Genomic DNA, 19,446 nt, shown 5'->3' with positions numbered 1-19,446 from the left:
CGAAACGCTTTCGCGATTACTAAACGATCCTATAGCGAAGCGCGCTGCTTTCCGTTGGATCTTCTCTATTTCTTCTATCACCACTATCTGGTACAGATCCCACACCAGTGAGCAGTATTCAAGCAGTGCGCGAACAAGTGTACTATAACCTACTTCCTTGTTTTCGGATTGCATTTCCTTAGGATTCTTCCAATGAATCTCAGTCTGGCATCTGCTTTACCGACTATTAATTTTGTATAGTCATTCCATTTTAAATCACTCCTAATGCCTACTCTCAGATAATTTATGGAATTGACTACTTCCAGTTGTTGACCTGCTATATTGTAACTAAATGATAAAGGATCTTTGTTTCCACGTATTCGCAGCACATTACACTTGTCTACATTGAGATGCAATTGCCATTCCCTGCACCATGCGTCAATTCGTTGCAGATCCTCCTGCATTACAGTACAATTTTCCATAGTTACAACCTCACGATACACTACAGCATCATCCGCAAAAAGCCTCAGTGAACTTCCGATGTTATCCATAAGGTCATTTATACATATTGTGAATAGCAACGGTCCTACGACACTCCCCTGCGGAACACCTGAAATCAGTCTTACTTCAGAAGACTTCCCTCCATTGAGAATGACATGCTGCGTTCTGTTATCTAGGAACTCTTCAATCCAATCACACAATTGGTCTGATAGTCCATATGCTCTTACTTTGTTCATTAAACTTGCGGAAGTCAAGAAACACGGCATCTACCTGGGAACCCGTGTCTATGGCCCTCTGAGTCTCGTGGACGAATAGCGCGAGCTGGGTTTCACACGATCGTCTTTTTCGAAACCCATGCTGATTGCTACAGAGTAGATTTCTAGTCTCCAGAAAAGGCATTATACTTGAACATGATACCTGCTCCAAAATTCTGCAACTGATCGACGTTAGAGATATAGTTCTGCACATCTGTTCGACGTCCCTTCTTGAAAACGGAGATGATCTGTGCCCTTTTCCAATCTTTTGGAACGCTACGCTCTTCTAGAGAACTACGGTACACCGCTGCAAGATGGGGGGCAAGTTCCTTCGCGTATTCTGTGTAACATCGAACTGGTATCCCATCAGGTCCAGCGGCCTTTCCTCTTTTGAGAGATTTTAATTGTTTCTCTATCCCTCTGTCGTCCATTTCGATATCTACCATTTTGTCATATGTGCGACAATCTAGAGCAGAAACTACAGTGCAGTCTTCCTCTTTGAAACAGCTTTGGAAAAAGGCAGTTAGTATTTCGGCATTTAGTCAGTCATCCTTTGTTTCAGTACCATTTTGGTCACAGAGTGTTTGGACATTTTGTGTTGATCCACCTACCGCTTTGACATAAGACCAAAATTTCTTAGGATTTTCTTCCAAGTCAGTACATAGAGCTTTACTTTCGAATTCATTGAACGCCTCTCGCATAGCCCTCCTCGCACTACATTTCGCTTCGTGTAATTATTGTTTGTTGCAACGCTTTGGCTATGTTTATGTTTGCTGTGAAATTCACTTTGCTTCCGCAGCAGTTCTCTAACTCGGTTGTTGTACCACGGTGGCTCTTTTCCATCTCTTACGATCTTGCTTGGCACATAGTCATCTAATGCATATTGTACGATGGTTTTAAACTTTGTCCACCGATCCTCCACACTATCTGTACTTGAGTCAAAACTTTTGTGTTGAGCCGTCAAATACTCTGAAATCTGCTTTTTCTCAGGAGCCCAGGAGAGGAGCTGCAGACGATGTCGTGTTGTCAGCAAAGCCACTCGCGACGGTCATCTACTGCCGTAGCCTACTACGCCAAATTGCACCGCACTGTCCTAACGGATGCGTTCATCGAATGTCCGACATTGATTTCTGTCGTTATTGAACGCAGTATTGATTATCTGTTCTCTGTCGTTAGTCAAGGCCACCGGCCACTGCATTGCCCTTGGCGAGAATTAATGCCTGAACTTTGTTATCCTCGGCACACTCTTGACGCTGGAGATCTCGGAATGTTGAATCAGTTACGATTTCGAAAATGGAATCCCCAATGCTTCTAGCTCCAACTTCCATTCCGCGTTCAAAGTCTGTTAATTCCCGTAATGAAGCCATAATCAAGCCGGACACGCTGTCACGTCAATCAGCTGAGTACAAATAACAGCTCCGTCAATGCCCCGCCCGTTTATACCTTGTGTACGCGATACTACCTCCATCTGTATATGTGCATATCGCTATCCCATGACATTTTGTCACCTCACTGTAGAAAGAGATGTGTAACCTTAACAACAAGCTCCGATCAAAGAGGGAGACAACGATTGAGGATTTCTAGGTGCTCTTACCCTGCCATCAGCGTGTACCAGCATCTACTTCGAATCACCAGTGCAGGATACTTCATTCCTTGGGTGGACTGCATTATGGTGAGTTCCTGTACCCGTACTGATTTCTCTGGTCAGTGACAGTCAGCAATAACCGTTCCACGCGTAGGCAGTAACTCCAGCAAGCTGAAAGAAGCGGATTGCTCTGCACGGTACCTATGTTGTTATCTGGCACTGACACGGGAAGTGATTTGAGGAAAGTTTCCCAGTCTACGTGCTGCTACTATTATCTATAGATATCAGTTGCTCTTGTCATCCACATGTGACTGCCAGTCATAAATGATTAGCAGCTCTGGTTTTTTTCCGAATCTTGGTACTCACTAAATGCCCTTCACAAAGTGATAGGTGAAGGCTCAATGCCTGTCCAACGATGACGTAAGTTGGTCCCAGATGTCCGGCAGTGACGATCTGGTCCTATTATACACGCTGATGTTGAGCACTTCGAACACCAGCAGCCATGCTGGCTTACAACAAAAAGTTCGCAAGGCACGAATTGAGACGCCCAACAGTTCCAATATCTGTGTTGTCAGATGTGATCCCAAGCCAACACCACATCAGCCTCTGATTAATTTGCTATTGACTGTACGAGGAATAGTAATAAAGTCGCGGTTATCACCTCCAACATAATCAAGGTGTGACTAAACAATATGGTAATGATGTTAGTCCTCCGCCTTTCAGTGCTTCTTTTGTAATGACCTGGCGGAGACTTTTATTGTACGAGTCTTCATGTTGCCTGTGCAGGAAACGACCATCTTTCTGGAATTACGTGACACGCAATGGTTTCTTCATCCGATGAATGAGGAAACAGTCCTTGATTGCCACGTCAGGAAACGCATCGACAGCTGAAATTTGAGACTCCAAAAAAGCATCAGTTGTGACCGTTTGTGATGCAGAATGAGCTGGAACGGTATTGTTTAGCCTTGGACGGTTTACCGCAACGCTTTGTCTTGGTAGCAACCCTTAACTTTGTCAAGAAATGGTCTACCTGCTACGAATATAATCTGTTAACAGTTTCCGATGTTGCTGAGCAACAGTCGTGTACTAGTTTTTACATGAACAAACCACCATTTGACTGTATTATTGATTATTTAATTACGATCTAGATTTCGGTCTTTTATGCCATCTTCAAGTGACTGAGTTTACCTCATTAACACATATTATAGGACATCAAGCTCACAATTGGCCATAAATTCAGAAAAATATAGAATCCCCACGAAATGCCAGATGTAAAATCATCATATTGTACAAAGATCAGTAAATAATAGTGGGAGCACGTCATATTTCGTAAAAACAGGTTACTTCGTATATAAAAGATGTGCTCACCTTTCCGAATTCTGTTACCTAGGTAGCAAAATAAACTATGACAGAAGGAGCAAGGAGGACATAAAAGGCGGACTAGTACTGGCAAAAGGGCATTTCAGGCCAAGACAAGTCTCCTAGTTTTAAACATGGGTCTTGAGTGAGAAATTTCTGAGAATGTTCGTTTGGAGCACAGCATTGCGTGGTAGTGAGACATGGACTATGAGTAAACCAAAACAGAGATATGGTGCAACAGAAGATGTTGAAAATTAGGTGGACTGACAGGGTAAGGATTAACGAGGTTCTCCGCAAAACTGGGGAATAAAGGAATGTGTGGGTAACACTGACAAGAAGGGAAACGATGATAGGACATCTGTTAAGACATCAGGTAATAACTGCCATAACACTAGAGGGAGCTGTAGAGGGTAAAAAGTGTAGAGGAAGACAGAGACTGGAATACAAAGTGCATTCAAGTTCTAAGGCCTCCGATTTCTTTTCTAATTAACTACTCACCCGAAGTCGATGAAAGTGGCGTTACTTCTCGACGTAATCGCCCTGCAGACGTACACATTTTTCAGGACGCTGACGCCATGATTCCATGGCAGCGGCGAAGGCTTCTTTAGGAGTCTGTTTTGACCACTGGAAAATCGCTGAGGCAATAGCAGCACGGTTGGTGAATGTGCGGCCACGGAGAGTGTCTTTCATTGTTGGAAAAAGCCAAAAGTCACTAAGAGCCAGGTCAGGTGAGTAGGGAGCGTGAGGAATCACTTCAAAGTTGTTATCACGAAGAAATTGTTGTGTAACGTTAGCTCGATGTGCGGGTGCTATGTCTTGGTGAAACAGCACACGCGCAGCCCTTCCCGGACGTTTTTGTTGCAGTGCAGGAAGGAATTTGTTCTTCAAAACATTTTCGTAGGATGCACCTGTTACCGTAGTGCCCTTTGGAACGCAATGGGTAAGGATTACGCCCACGCTGTCCCAGAACATGGACACCATCACTTTTTCCAGCACTGGCGGTTACCCGAAATTTTTTTGGTGGCGGTGAATCTGTGTGCTTCCATTGAGCTTACTGGCGCTTTGTTTCTGGATTGAAAAATGGCATCCACGTCTTATCCATTATCACAACCGACGAAAAGGAAGTCCCATTCATGCTGTCGTTGCGCGTCAACATTGCTTGGCAACATGCCACACGCGCAGCCATGTGGTCGTCCGTCAGCATTCGTGGCACCCACCTGGATGACACTTTTCGCATTTTGAGGTCGTCATGCAGGATTGTGTGCACAGAACCCACAGAAATGCCATCTCTGGAGGCGATATGTTCAACAGTCATTCGGCGATCCCCCAAAACAATTCTCTCCACTTTCTCGATCATTTCGTCAGACCGGCTTATGCGAGCCCGAGGTTGTTTCGGTTTGTTGTCACAAGATGTTCTGCCTTCATTAAACTGTCGCACCCACGAACGCACTTTCGACACATCCATAACTCCATCACCACATTTCTCCTTCAACTGTCGATGAATTTCAATTGGTTTCACACCACGCAAATTCAGAAAACGAATGATTGCACGCTGTTCAAGTAAGGAAAACGTCGCCATTTTAAATATTTAAAACAGTTCTCATTATCGCCGCTGGCGGTAAAATTACATCTGCCGTACGGTGCTGCCATCTTTGGGACGTATTGACAATGAATGCGGCCTCATTTTAAAACAATGCGCATGTTTCTATCTCTTTCCAGTCCGGAGAAAAAAAATCGGAGGCCTTAGAACTTGAATGCACCTCATACATCCAGTAAATGATTGTGGACGTAAGTTGCAAGTGCTACTTTGAGATGAAAAGGTTGACACAAGAGAGAAATTCGTGGTGGGCGCATCAAAACTGTGTGAAGACCGATGAGCCAATAAAAAATAGTGAGGGTGTTGGATGGCAGACAAGAGGGGTTGGCAGAAGAAAAGAAGTCGTAATGGTCTGCATAAAAATAAGACTACTGATTAGAGAAGAGAATGTCCAGGGAACAGCACTATGTAGTTAAACTGAGAACTCTTTTTTAATTAAATTCGAACAGGATTTTACGCAAACAAAGACCGTGCAGCTAATGCTTTGCAAGTTTGATTGAAATGGATGTGTTCAGTCAAGAACAACAAAAGAGTCCATAGATTGCATCAAAAAGTTTCAAAGACTTTTCCTCGATCAGAGACCGATAATTGCGAGTGTTAATGCATGGGAATTTGCAGTAAGTTCAGTGGTTCCTGTTGCGAAATTTTCTGGGCCACTTAAGAACGTAGGCTTTCGGAGCCGCCGCCTATAATAAATGTTGTTGGGTGTTCTCATTATTATAAAAGCTACCGTTCCGACTTTTTCGGCCTTCTTGCTGAATTATTGCTATCAGGGATGGCTCTACGAACAGCTACAGGAAGGGAATCTCAGCAAAAAGCCCACTAATTCCTGTCGGAATATTCTGAAAAATGACGCGATTTTTCTAAGTATTGACAACTACACATAGCTGTTGAAATACTTCAGCTTTCAGATCGTGCAACGACACCGTTTAATTATGAAAGTTTGTCAATGTTTTATCACTAGACCATCTGTCGCTTCCAGTCATACACCGTAACTTTCAATTGCGTATGGAGATCACCTTGGTGTTGCACCCTTTACGTCCACTCTAAAGTCGATGTGTATTACTCTGGTTGATATATTCCTCAGGTTGACGCTATTGCTAGTTTTACAGCAAATGTCGCAACACATACGAGAGTGGCTGTACAGGAAGTAATCATCAGATTACAGCACGCTTATCACGAGATCGTACGCGTGATAGGCTGCTATAAACGATCATTTGGTGGCACTCGAGTGTTACCTGATATGGGCGAGAGTTTATAAGCTGACAACGAGTACCTTTAGAGCAATAGATACCAACATGATGGCACCTGTGACGTTATGTCTGGAGCTGTTGGGAATTGTGTGTCTACTGGCAACAGCCACCAGCAGAGAGGTCAACCAGTTCCCAGAGGGCTTCCTGTTGGGAGCCGCCACCGCCTCCTACCAGATAGAGGGCGCCTGGAACGAGGATGGTAAGCGACACACATTTCTATTTTGTCTTCGACTTTTATAAACTTGAGGATGATTAGTTTCCTGAAGATCTGGAAAAGACAGTACAACAAAGATACTTCGGGTTAGTGCCCCCATCACCACCATCATCACCACCACCACCACCATCATCGCGTATATGGTGCTGTGTACACCGCTGCTGGACACAAGTAAATAAACTATTTTCATGGTACTTCAAAGAGCCACCCAAGCGTCATTGAACACAGTCTTAAATTTTTAAGAGCTTTAAGATAAAAACTGTGAATTAAGCTTCTGTAGTCACGCGCTCTTTAATGAGCAGAGTCCTGAAGTCTTGATAACAAGTTACAACGGAAAAAAAGTTTCTCACTTCAAGTTTAAAAGCAAAGTCGAAATCCAAACTTCAGTCAAGGAGAATAAACACTTAAAAACTCTTAAGAGTGTACTTCGCTGAAGAAGTATTGAGAGCCAACTGTAATGAAGTATCTAAGTGCGACAAGGATAGAAACTTCTAGCCTGAAACAGTCTTTCCAGTTAGAAGAACAACTGCACAGTTATTACCAAGTCTCTACGAGCACGTCGCTGATTACTGATGAGTCCCAGCTGAGGGGGCAGCGTGCTGTCAAGAAGACGATGACACAGTCCTTGACGTGGCGTAGTGGAGATCTCCAGGTTGCTGGCTGCTACGTAACTGCTCTCCTGAGCTCGTGTTCTGGCACAAAGGCCGCCTCGCAGAGGGATGATGATGATGATGATGTTTGGTTTGTGGGGCGCTCAACTGCGTGGTTATCAGCGCCTGTACAATTTCCCAATCTTTGCTCAGTCCAATTTCGCCACTTTCGTGGATGATGATGAAATGATGAGGACAACACAAACACCCAGTCATCTCGAGGCAGGTGAAAATCCCTGACCCCGCCGGGAATCGAACCCGGGACCCCGTGCTCGGGAAGCGAGAACGCTACCGCGAGACCACGAGCGGCGGACGCCTCGCAGAGGGATACGCGCGGCTCTATCTTTGGCACGTGAAATGGCGGATGCATGAAGAGGCGCGACTTACCGACGTCTACAGTCGCCGCGTACGCCGCCCGTTGACCTGGCCGAAGTGCTGTTGATGTCCTTAGTTGGTCTGGTTGCGGAGTTCCAGATTCGTTGGAGTTTCATGTCGTATGCGCTGTAGGGAGCGGGGTCGCTGCAACCAGCACGAATGATACGTTGTGCGTGGTGTCATCCGTGCCTAAATTCTAGGCACCACGGCATTTTGTATCAAATGCTGGTATAGGGGTCCTGCAGACTTCCTCGTATTGATGTTTTAAGCTACACAAGTACTTGTTTGTCAACGTAATTCGTATATATTCAATTAAGTCTCGCAGATCACGATACGGTGCATAACGGAAGGTGTATTGTCCCGCTGGTCGTCATTTCCTTTCCAGTTACACTCTCAAATGAATCTAGATGGAAAACGACTGTCTATTTGTTCCCGATCTAGACCTCATTTCTCTTGTCTTGCATGAAATGATTTTTAGTGGCAGTAGGATTCCCATTTGAGTTCATGGATCAATTCCATAATACTTGCGTGTTTTTTGAACCTAGGGGCAAAGGAATCTAGCAGCTCGCGTCTCAGTTGTTTCCTTGTCTTCTTTTAATATGGATTAGTAGGGGTCCGACACACTCGAAAAAGAGTTAAAGACTGGAACGCATAGATGTTCTGTTATGCGTTACCGTTATAGATCTACACTTTCCTAGAGTTCATCAAACACACTAAAGATCATTCCCCTACTCTGAAAATGATGTCATGTGGATATTCCGTTTCACGTCACTTTGATTTATTTCGTATAAGTATTTAATGATCGTGACAGTGTCAGGCAACAAGCACATACAGTTTTGTATTCAAATATTACTGGACTGGTTTTCCTTTTATCTGTATAATTTAAGTTTTTGCACATTTGGAGGAAGCTGCAGTTCATCACATCAAACAGCAATTCTGTCCAAGTGGTCCTCTACCCTAGTTGTGTCACCCAACAACGACGCCACGCCTTCTCGTATACAACAGCGCCATCGGCAAACAGGTTGCTGTTCGCCTATCCGTCAGATCGCTTATTATCATGCTTCCCTATGCACACAAGACGGTGCCCTTGTCTCTGATAAACACGCGAATCTGTGATAGACAACAGGACAACGTACTGTGTTCTGATTCTGATATTTTTTCCGTCTCACTTGCACATTTTTAGTCAGATTACTTGTTTCGAGCACTTTGAATCATCTTCGGATCTAAGTAGTTGCGTCAGGAAACCGTCCTCCCTGCTCAGAACCACATACAAGAGTAGATAACCACTTACACCCGAATATGATCCAGAGTCATCGAAGCAATTAATTTAATTAAAAATGAACAACTTAGACGGAATAATGGATGAGAATTATCTTAAATATTTATACAGTTGCTGAAATCTCTCAAGATGAGATTGTTTCGATTACAGTACTGCGCTATATTGCATTGTGTATTAAACCGGAGACCCAGAAACACGGAGAGGCTTCGCCCCTCCGTAGCCCTCAGAGGTTCACAACCCAGCAACAGGCCACAGCAGTTCACTCACCTCACCGCCGCCCCACACCGAAAGCCCGGTTACCGTGCGGTTCAGCCCTCACTAGATGGTGTACAGGTACGTGGAGACAGTTTTTGCGCAGAATCTCCGACATAGTGTAACTGAGGCGGAGTAAGGGGAACCAGACCGCATTCGCCGAGGTAGACGGGAGACCGCCTTAAACACCATCCACAGGCTGGTCGGCACACCAGACCGCGACACTAATCCGCCAGGAAGCAGCGCGTTAGGTCGCGCGGCTATCCGGGATAGCTACTGGGTTATGTTACTCAAAAACCTTTCGAGCCAATCATGTATCTGAAATTTTGTTCTGATGCTTTGTTAACAGTCTCAAGGGGGCACTGTTTCCTGAAACCTAGCAATATTCGATCCTGCTTCGTCCATTGTTTGCAGGTCATCGTGCGAAAAAAGGGCAATCTGAGTTTCGGACGAGCGATGGTTTTTAAACGCATGCTGTTTTGTGCTCAGAAGCGTAATCTGTATTGTGAAACCAGTGAAGAACTTCTTTGGACCATCTACCATCCATTCGCCTAGATACATGTTTCACCCAACATTCAACATTTCATTTTCATTACAGTACATTTTTGTCTTACACTGCAGTTTGTTACCTGAAACGTTTGTGTCTTCTCCCGTCCTTTCTGATAAAGGTAGCATTTCATTTTATAATTAAGTTACATTAATCACTTTTAAGCTGTCGATAAATCACCTGATTACTCCCAAGGACAACTGCGATTGATTGTAGTCAGCCTGTTTTCTACATATTTCGTTACATGTTTTCCCAAACTTTCAGAACCGTTGATTTCCTTCAGCCATATCTATCATTTTTGAGAGTCTTTGAGACTATACAATGCCCGTACCTGAGAAATGTGAAAAAAATATTGCCTACTTATACAGGATACAAGGTGGTTATTTAGGGGGAGGGGGGAGAGGGCTAGCGAGTTGACATTACTAAATCTATATCTACTAATACACTCACATTTAAGTGCTTCACGGAGGATTCATCGAACCACTTACAGACTAGTTCCACTCTCGAGTAGTACGTGAAAAAAAAAAACCGCTTGATATCGTCTATTTTATTGCGAAGGAGAAAGTTGATGACTGAAAATTCGTGAAAATGTATCGTCGGATCGTAAATGCCTTTGTTTTAGTGATTGCCACCGGAACTCGAGCATAACATCCGCAACACTCTCTTCCCTTTCTCACAACACAAAGTGATCTGCCGTTCCCTGATGGTCCTCGCCAATCCTATCTGGTACGGATCCCTCATAGCGCAGCAGCTCTCCAATGGAGGAGAGACAAGCTTAATATGAGCAGCCTCATTAGTAGAGTTATTGCATCTTCAAGTGTTCTGTCAATAACACACAGTCTTTGGTTCGCTTTCGCCGATAATATTTTCTATGTGATAGTTCTATTATCTATTGTTCGTAATTATAATCACAAACTATTTAGTTGAATTGGCAACTTTTCAGTCTGTGTGATGTATTTCGTAACCAAAATTTAGCGGATTTCTTCCAGTACTCACGCTTTGTATTGTTTAGAGCCGGTTGCTACTTATCCTATGATACAGGTTTCAGACTTATTTTGCAACTGGTTTTGATATTCTGGTAATAAGAATAAACTGACAGAAAAAAATCGCAACACCAAGGAGTAGTTGTGCGAAATAAAAGAATGTTGGTAGGTGTGTTTCCACATCTAAAAGGTGATGTCTCTTCAAATTTCGCCACAGCCCTATAAGCGTGTTTCAGTACACATTGTAACGGTCGTGGGTACGTAGTTACCTTTGAGATTGGACGTAGTGAGTTCATATTAGTCAAGAATTTTTTAAGGTGACAAAGACGTCATAACACCTTACTGTATTGGAACAAGGTCGTGTAACACGGCTACGAGAAGCCGGGTGTTTCTTTTACAGAAAGACTTGTGGTAAGCTTCTAGTGGAGCAAACTGCTGACATCGTCGGCCCCTAGACTTACACACTACTTAGTCTAACTTAAACTAACTTACGCTAGGGACAACACAAACAACCATGTCCGAGGGAGGATTCGAACCTCAAACGGGGGGAGCCACGAGTTTCGTGAAAAGTCGCCCTCGACCGCGCAGCTACCCAAAAATGGCTCTGAGCACTATGGGACACAACATCTTAGGTCATAAGTCCCCTAGAACTTAGAACTACTTAAACCTAATTAACCTAAGGACATCACACACACCTATGCCCGAGGCAGGATTCGAACCTGCGACCGTAGCAGTCCCGCGGTTCCGGACTGCAGCGCCAGAACCGCTAGACCATCGCGGCAACTACCCCGCGCGGCTTAGAAAGACTTGGTAGGAATGTAGCGGCAGTACATGATTACTGACAGCGGTGGCTACGAGAATGTACGGTCGCTTGAAGACCGGGCTCTGGACGGCCACGTGGCACTAATTAGAAGGAAGACGATCTTGTTCGGCGTGTGGCTGTGGCACTTCGTACTCCATCTGCAGCAGCAATTTGAGCAGCAGTCCGTACCGCTGTGACACAACACGCTGCTACAAACCGGTTACCTTAAGAATACCTACGAGCTAGCGCTCTGTGGCATGCATTCCACTGACCCCATACCACCACTGTTTGCGACTTCAGTGATGTCAAGCAAGAGCTCGTTGGAGGGCAGAGCGATCTGCTGTGTTTTCTGATAAAAGCTGATTCTAAAATGGTTCAAATGGCTCTGAGCACTATGGGACTTAACATCTGAGGTCATCAGTCCGCTAGAATTTAGAACTACTTAAACCTAACTAATCTAATCACATCACACACATCCATACCCGAGGCAGGATTAGAACCTGCGACTGTAGCGGTAGCGCTGTTCCAGACTGAAGCGCCTAGAACCGCTCGGCCACACCGGCCGGCGAAAGCTGGTTCTACCTCGGTCCCAGTGATGGCCGTGTGTTTTCCAACAGGAAAACGCTCACCCATATCCTGCCGTTGTAACATAACATGGTCTACAGAGTGTCGAAATATTACGTTGGCCTGGTAGATCACCAGATCTGTGTCCAATCGAGAACATATGTAACACCATCGGAGGACATCTCCAGCGTCATCCACAGCCAGCTTATATGTTATCGTATTGTTTTCAGGGAGTCACCCAACCAAGTACCAAGGGGTCCTGGCGTTGCTCCACTTCTGCGATCGGGCTAGACCTGGTCTGTCCAACATGGCAAGACCGTTGTCGATGTTCTGATGACTTTTGTAGACTGACAACTACAGCACGTCTGCAAACAATCTGAAAGGGCTACCTAGATTGCCTCCTAAATCGTTTATGCATATTAGGAACAGCAGAGGGCACATTCTTTGAGAGCGACAGATATCATTCATTTTTCAATCGATGCTTCGCCGTCAATTACTATGAAGTGTGGCCTTTCAGACAATAAATCACGAACCCAATCTTACAAATGCGACGATACTCCATAGGCTCTATGAAGTATCGTCAAGAGACAGCTTTGCTACAGCAAAGTCGGCAAAGCTATTCGGTACCGCATACATTAGCGACGGCGTGATGCAATCCGCAAAGATCAATAGGAGGCACTCCAAAAGCCCGCTCCTCCCTCTCAACAAAGCAGCGTCCTCATGTCATGGTTCAATATACACTGAGATGACACAAGCAAAGGGATTGCTGTTAGTATCGTGTCGGACTTTCTTTTACCAGGCATAGCGCAGCTACTCGACATGGCGTGGTCTGCACAAGTCGCTGGACCCCTGCAGAAATATTGAGCCGTGCTGCCTCCATAGCCGTTCATAACTGCGAAATTGTTACCAGTACAGAATATTGTGCACCAACTGACCTCCTGATTGCGTCCCATAAATGTCGATGGGTGGCCAAATCATTCGCTCGAATTGTTCAGAACGTTGTTTAAACCAATCGCGAACAATTGTGGCTTGGTGACATTGCGCATAGCCATCCACAAAAAATTCGTCATTGTTTGGGAACATTAAATTCATGAATGGCATCAAATGGTCAATGATCGGATCAGTTGGAACTGGGGAACTAATCCCTTCCATATAAACGCAGCCCACACCGTTATGGACTCACCACTAACTTGCACAGTGTCTTGTTGACAAATTGGGTCCATGGCTTCGTGAGGTCTGTGCCATACCATCTTTAGCTCTTACCAACTCAAATCGGGACTCATTTGACCAGACCACGGTTCTCCAGTCGTCTAGGATCCAACCAATATCGTCAGGAGCCTAGGAGAGGCGCTGCAGGCGTTGTCGTGTTGTTAGCAAAGGCACTTACGTGGTTCATCTGCTGCCATACCCGTATTATCACTAAATTTCGGCGCACTCTCCTAACGGATACGTTCACTGAACGTCCGACATTGATTTCTGTGGTTATTTCACGCAGTTTTGGTTGTCTGTTAGCCCTGACAACTCTACGTTAACGCCGCTGGTCTCGGTTATTAAGTCAAGGCCATCGGCCACTGCGTTGTCCATTGTGAGAAGTAGTGCCTGAAATTTGGTATTCGCGGTGCACTCTTTACATTGTGGATGTCGGAATGATGAATACAGTAATGATTTCAGAAAAGAAATGCGCCATACATTTAGCTCCAACTATCATTCCGTGCACAGTGTCTGTTACTTCCGGTGGTGCACTCATAATCAAGTAGGGCACTCTTTCACATCAATCATCTGGGTACAAATGACAGCTCTGCCAATGCACGTCCTTTAATATCTTGTGTACGCCGTACTAGCGCCGTCTGTTTATGTCCATATCAATATCCAATGACTTTTGTCGCCTCAGTGTAGCATGGAGCATGCAGGCACTCTGGCCATTACATGACCTCATATGATGGAGACGACGTAATAGTGCAAGATCAACGATTTCTTAAAGTTATTGAAATATAATTTCGTTATGGTTGCATTTTGTACAGTAAGAGAACTGTTGTAAACAAGTGCATCAAGTCATCAAGTCAATCAAGGCATCATAGTCAATGAAATTTGCAAATTATGTACTACTCGTGCTACAAAGAAGTGTGTCAATGTTTAGTAAGTCTTTTATTGAGTTAAGTAATAAAGTGAAACAATATTCCATGTATTCTAGTTTGACGAACATTCTCCCAGAGCCATCAAAGAACCCACAGTTATGGCTGGACAAAAGTTGTTTCCCCTGTTTCCATCACAATTTAGTCATGACACTGTATAGAGTTCGTCCTTGGCTGTTGGAAATTTGTTATCTTGAATTACCTCGAACAAGTGAGTGTTATCATGCTGTAGTGCAAGGTATGGAAGGCGGATGGCAGGGCTGGAAAAAATTATCTTTTAACTCATATTATCTATTAAAATAGATCTTCAAGAATGGAAATGAATCAAAACATTTCCACTCTGTACTTGCAGATCACCATCGGCCGTACGGCAAGCAGATAATTCGACAGTTTCATGGACAAGTACTTTTTCCAGAATTATTGGTAACACTCGGAAAAACCGGCTGGTTTCTTAGTAGCAAAAAAAAATGGTGGATTTTACTTTTTTGCATACTAACTACCAGTCGCACTTTTCGCTTCGTGTACTAGATATATCGTCCGATGCATACTCCATCTCATCTATATATCGTTCCCACATTTTGTCTTCCAGTTCGTATGTATTATAAGGGCCTTTACCGGGAGTCTTTCTCCAGCCACACAGTCTACATTTTCCTTCCATTTTCTGCTATCCCCCACCCCAATTTTTTTTTTTTTTTTTTTTTTTTTTGCTGTCACGCTGTTGCCCATGTTTCACTTCCATGTGTAAGAGTTTTCGCTGCTATCGTTTTCTGACACCTCAGATGGATAGTTTCCTCATTTTATTCTGTAAACATTTTTGAATCGGTTTACTTATGAAACTAAATTTATTTAATTTCTGGTCCCCATCACGGTTGCGGTCATATGTGATGTGGCATCATATATATTTAAAAAGTTTAGCTGGCTCCAAACTTTTATTATCGAAGACTGTTATTGTTCTTACTGACTGTACGCCACGATACGTCATAAATTTTTCTTTATGTACAGACAGTTTAGGTTTTATTCTGTGGGTATCTTCATTCAGTGAAAATCAGTCTTAGATCGTCTGGATATAGGACAGCACTTAGTATAGTGTCAAAGTCTAATATCACTTCATTTTATTCACTACCTTCCATTTACTAATCATTTCGTCTGTTTATATACTTCTGTTCCTTGGTTTTGTAATTATGGTTCCGAAATTTTGGTGACGAAAATCAGACGTCCTAGAAAACTTATATGACGTAGGTCTATGCCCGAAGAAAAATATGAGAAGTACTGTACAAATTTCGCGTAGGAGCTGGCGCCAGCTTCTTAATGTTTGAAGATGTTCATTTCCAGCCAACGAAGTGTTTCACAAACTACCAATTTCAATTGTGTAGGTCATAAATTGTAAAATCTGAATTCTTAAATTAGAAAATATAAGACCTTCTATAAAAAAAAGTATACGATCTGGGTGTCTTTTCGTCGATACTACTATAGCTCATCATACGGCATCATAACAACTGACTTGGTACCAGTTTCAAAAGTGAATACATGTCTACGAATACCACCACCAAAACAAACAAAATACAGTTCAACATACTATTTTCTGTCATGTATGTTGGCTTGACACATTGCAGTATTTGCATTTTTTTATACCTGATGATAATATATGTGATAGTAATAGTAGTAAATAAAACTTTTCTTCATTTAACTGTCTACTTTCACGAATACCCATACTACTATATGAAGGCATGTCATCGTTTAATGTCGGTACCAAAAATTTCAAAAAGTACTTGATCGATTTACTTCATCTTTTTACACGAAGCTCTAATAAACGTTCGGATGGACATAGGCTAGAATTTATTGTAACGTATGTATTATGTAAGTGTATATATGCCATATAACGAGACAACATTATTAACAAAAATTTCGATAACTTCTTGACCCATCTACTTCATATTTTCTATCGATATTCTAAATATCATTCAGACGGTCACACACTGCTAGGAAAAAAATCATAACACCGATTTGGAGTCGAGCACTATAAACGAAAGTTGGTAGGCGTGTTTCTACATCTGCAAGATGATGCCTACTCAGATTTCGCACCGATTGCGTAAGAGTGGTGCTAGTAGCACCACTATGATGTTGAAAAGCAGGTTTCCTTTAAATACACGCTGTAACTATCGAGAGAATTAGTAACCGTTGGAATTAAACGTGGTGTGTTGATGTTGGTCAAGAATGCCTTTAAGGAGACAAAGACTATAAATATCTCACTAAGTTTGAACGAGGTCGTGTAATAGGGCTACAAGAAGCTAGATGTTCCTTCTGCGTTAATGCTGAAGGACTTGGTAGAAACGTAGCCACTATACATGATTGCTCACAGCTATGATCACGAGAATGCATATTCCCAAGAAGACCAGGTTCCGGATGCCACGTGGCGCAAACGAGAGAGAAGATCATCGTGTTCAGCATATAGATCTGGCGCATCGTAATGCATCTGCAGCAGCGATCTGAACAGCAGTTGGCACCACAGTGCACAACGAATTTTTTTCTATTTTTTTATTTGTATATTTTTTGTTGAGTCATCAGTCTTCTGAGTGGATTTATTCGGCTCGCCACGAATTACTCTCCTGTGCCAGCCACTTCATGTCAGAGTAGCACCTGCAAGCAACGTCCTTATTATTTGCTGGATGTATTCCAATCTCTGTCTTCCTCTACAGCTATTACCATCCAGAGTTCCTCTAGTACCATGGAAGTTATTGCTGGCGTCTTAACACATGTCCTATCATTCTGTACCTCCTCCTCATCGTGTTTTCCACACACTCGTTTGCTCTCCGATTCCGCACAGAACCACCTAATTCCTTACCTTATAAGTCCATTTAATTTTCAACATTCGTCTGTAGCACTATCTCAAATGTTCCGATTCTCTTCTGTTCCGGTTTTTGCGCAGTCTATGTTTCAGTACCAGACAATGCTGTGCTCGAAACATAATTTCTCAGAATTTTTTTTTATCAAGTTAAGACGTATGTCTGATATTAGTAGACTTCTCTTGGTCGGAATTCACTTTTTGCCAGTGTAAGTCTGCTTTAGGTGTCCTACTTGCTCTAACTTCATCTGCTTCGTGACCATCAATCCTGATTTTAAGTTATCTGCTGTTGTCATTTCTGCTACTGCGCATTATTTTTGTCTTTTTTCGATTTACTCTTAGTCCACATACTGTACTCATTACACTGCTCATTCCATTCCGCAGATCATGTCGTTCTTCTTCACTTCCACTGAGGATAGCAATGCCATCAGCGAATTTTATCATTGATATCCTTTCACCTTGAACTTTAATGCCACTCCTGAAACTTTCTTTTATTTCCATCACTGCTTCTTCTGTGAACAGATTTAACAGTAGGGGCGAAAGACTACACAACCCACATTTTCCTCAGAATTTCGAGCATCTTGCACCATTTTACATTGTCGAACGCTACGAACAAGTCTTGATTTATCTTTAGTCTTGCTTCCATTACAAACCGAAACGTCAAGACTGTCTTCCCTAAGGCCACAGTGATCGTCATCTGACACATCCTCAATTTTCTTTTCTATTCTTCTGTGTGTTATTCTTGTCGGTAACTCGGATACTCAACCTTTTAAGCAGCTTGTGCCATAATTCTCACACTTGTCAGTCCTTGGACTCTTCGGAATTCTGTGGATGATTTTTTTCCGAAAAATCAGGTGTTATATCGCTAGATTCTTACATTCTACACACCAACATGAACAATCGTTTTGTTGCCCCTTCCTCCAATGATTTTATAATTTCTGATGAAACTATCAAAAACCGGTTACTTCAACAACAGCTAAGAAGCATAGGCCCTGTAGCGTGCATTGCACTGGCACCAAACCACCTCCATTTTCGACTTCAGTGACAAGCGGGTGCTCATGGGACGGCAGGATGGTCTATTGTGTTTTCTGATAAAAGCAGGTTCTGCCTCGGCGCCAATGACGGCCGTGTGTTGGTTAGGAGGAGGCTAGTTGACCGCGTGCAACCTACGTGTCTGTTTGCTGGACACGCTGGACTTACATCTGGAGCTGTGGCCTGGGGCGAGATTTCGTTTCACAGCAGCAGCAGTCTCGGAGCCATCTCACTAATCCTGGCCTTAAATTTCTACGTCAGTCTGATGATTCGAATGGTGTGCTGTCATTCATCATGAACATCATTCCAGAGGGCGTTTTCCAACAGGATAATACTTGCCGACATTCCGCTGTTATAATCCAACATGCTCTATAGAGTGTCGGCATGTTGCTTTGGTCTGCTCGATCAACATATTTGTCTCCAATCGAACACGCGTGGGGCATCAAAGGGTTTGCATGCTTGCATCCAACATTCTGGCTGTTACACAGGTTATTAATGTACCAGCATTTCACATTTACAATGACTTATGTTGCTCTTTCGTTGGCCTGCGATGTTAATCACTTAAACGTGATACTTAGGTGAATATATTCCCAAAATTTCCTTACTCTAAATTAATTATTCTTTGACGTTGCGATTTTTACGTCAGTGTAGAGTACATGTTTTTAATATATACGTGCATATGTAATACATTAAGCGAAAATTTGTCAAAAAAAATTTCGAAAACTATTCTGTCGATTTACTCCAGATTTGCACACGATACTCTATGGATAATCGAACGGACACAGGCTTCACATTTATATTATAGACAATGTACATGTACTACGCAAACGGGAGAAACTGTTAACAACTGTCTGAAAAAGTCCTCGACCGACGATAATGCAATGAATATTCGGACAGTCACAGGCTATTGCTTAAACTATATACAGACCCACACAAAACTATAGATATATAATCTTAAATAAATTATACAGGTTTGCTGTTAAAACCGACTGTGAGAAAAAAACTGTGTTGTACTCCGCTCTTTGAATTCGGCGTTTTGTTTTCTTTCTTGCAGTCAGAGGAATCGGTTTTCCAATAAAAATTCTCTCCCTCTCTCTCATTTTTGAAAGTAAAATCGTATACGCAGCAATGTGTTGTTTTGTTTTCTTCCTCACAGTCGTATTTCACAGAAAACAGAAAAGTGTGTGTTTATGGATTATCGGCTTATGTTTAGAATACTTCGGAATACGAGTTTGCGATAAAAATA

The 19,446-nt window shown here is 43.0% G+C and overlaps 1 protein-coding gene across 1 annotated transcript in view; it reads left to right on the top strand.

The window, feature by feature from the left end:
- LOC126095610 (lactase/phlorizin hydrolase-like) overlaps positions 1-19,446 on the top strand; it is a 223,849-nt gene that overhangs the window by 147,524 nt on the left and 56,879 nt on the right. The window contains exon 14 of the mRNA XM_049910379.1: positions 6,475-6,727. Coding sequence (XP_049766336.1) covers positions 6,475-6,727 — 253 coding nt within the window. The remainder of the gene's footprint in view (positions 1-6,474; positions 6,728-19,446) is intronic.

The sequence above is a fragment of the Schistocerca cancellata genome, chromosome 8, assembly GCF_023864275.1.
Source record: "Schistocerca cancellata isolate TAMUIC-IGC-003103 chromosome 8, iqSchCanc2.1, whole genome shotgun sequence".
Classification (NCBI taxonomy): domain Eukaryota; kingdom Metazoa; phylum Arthropoda; class Insecta; order Orthoptera; family Acrididae; genus Schistocerca; species Schistocerca cancellata.
Note: the sequence above shows the minus strand (reverse complement) of the source record. Positions and strands in the feature narration are given on the sequence as shown.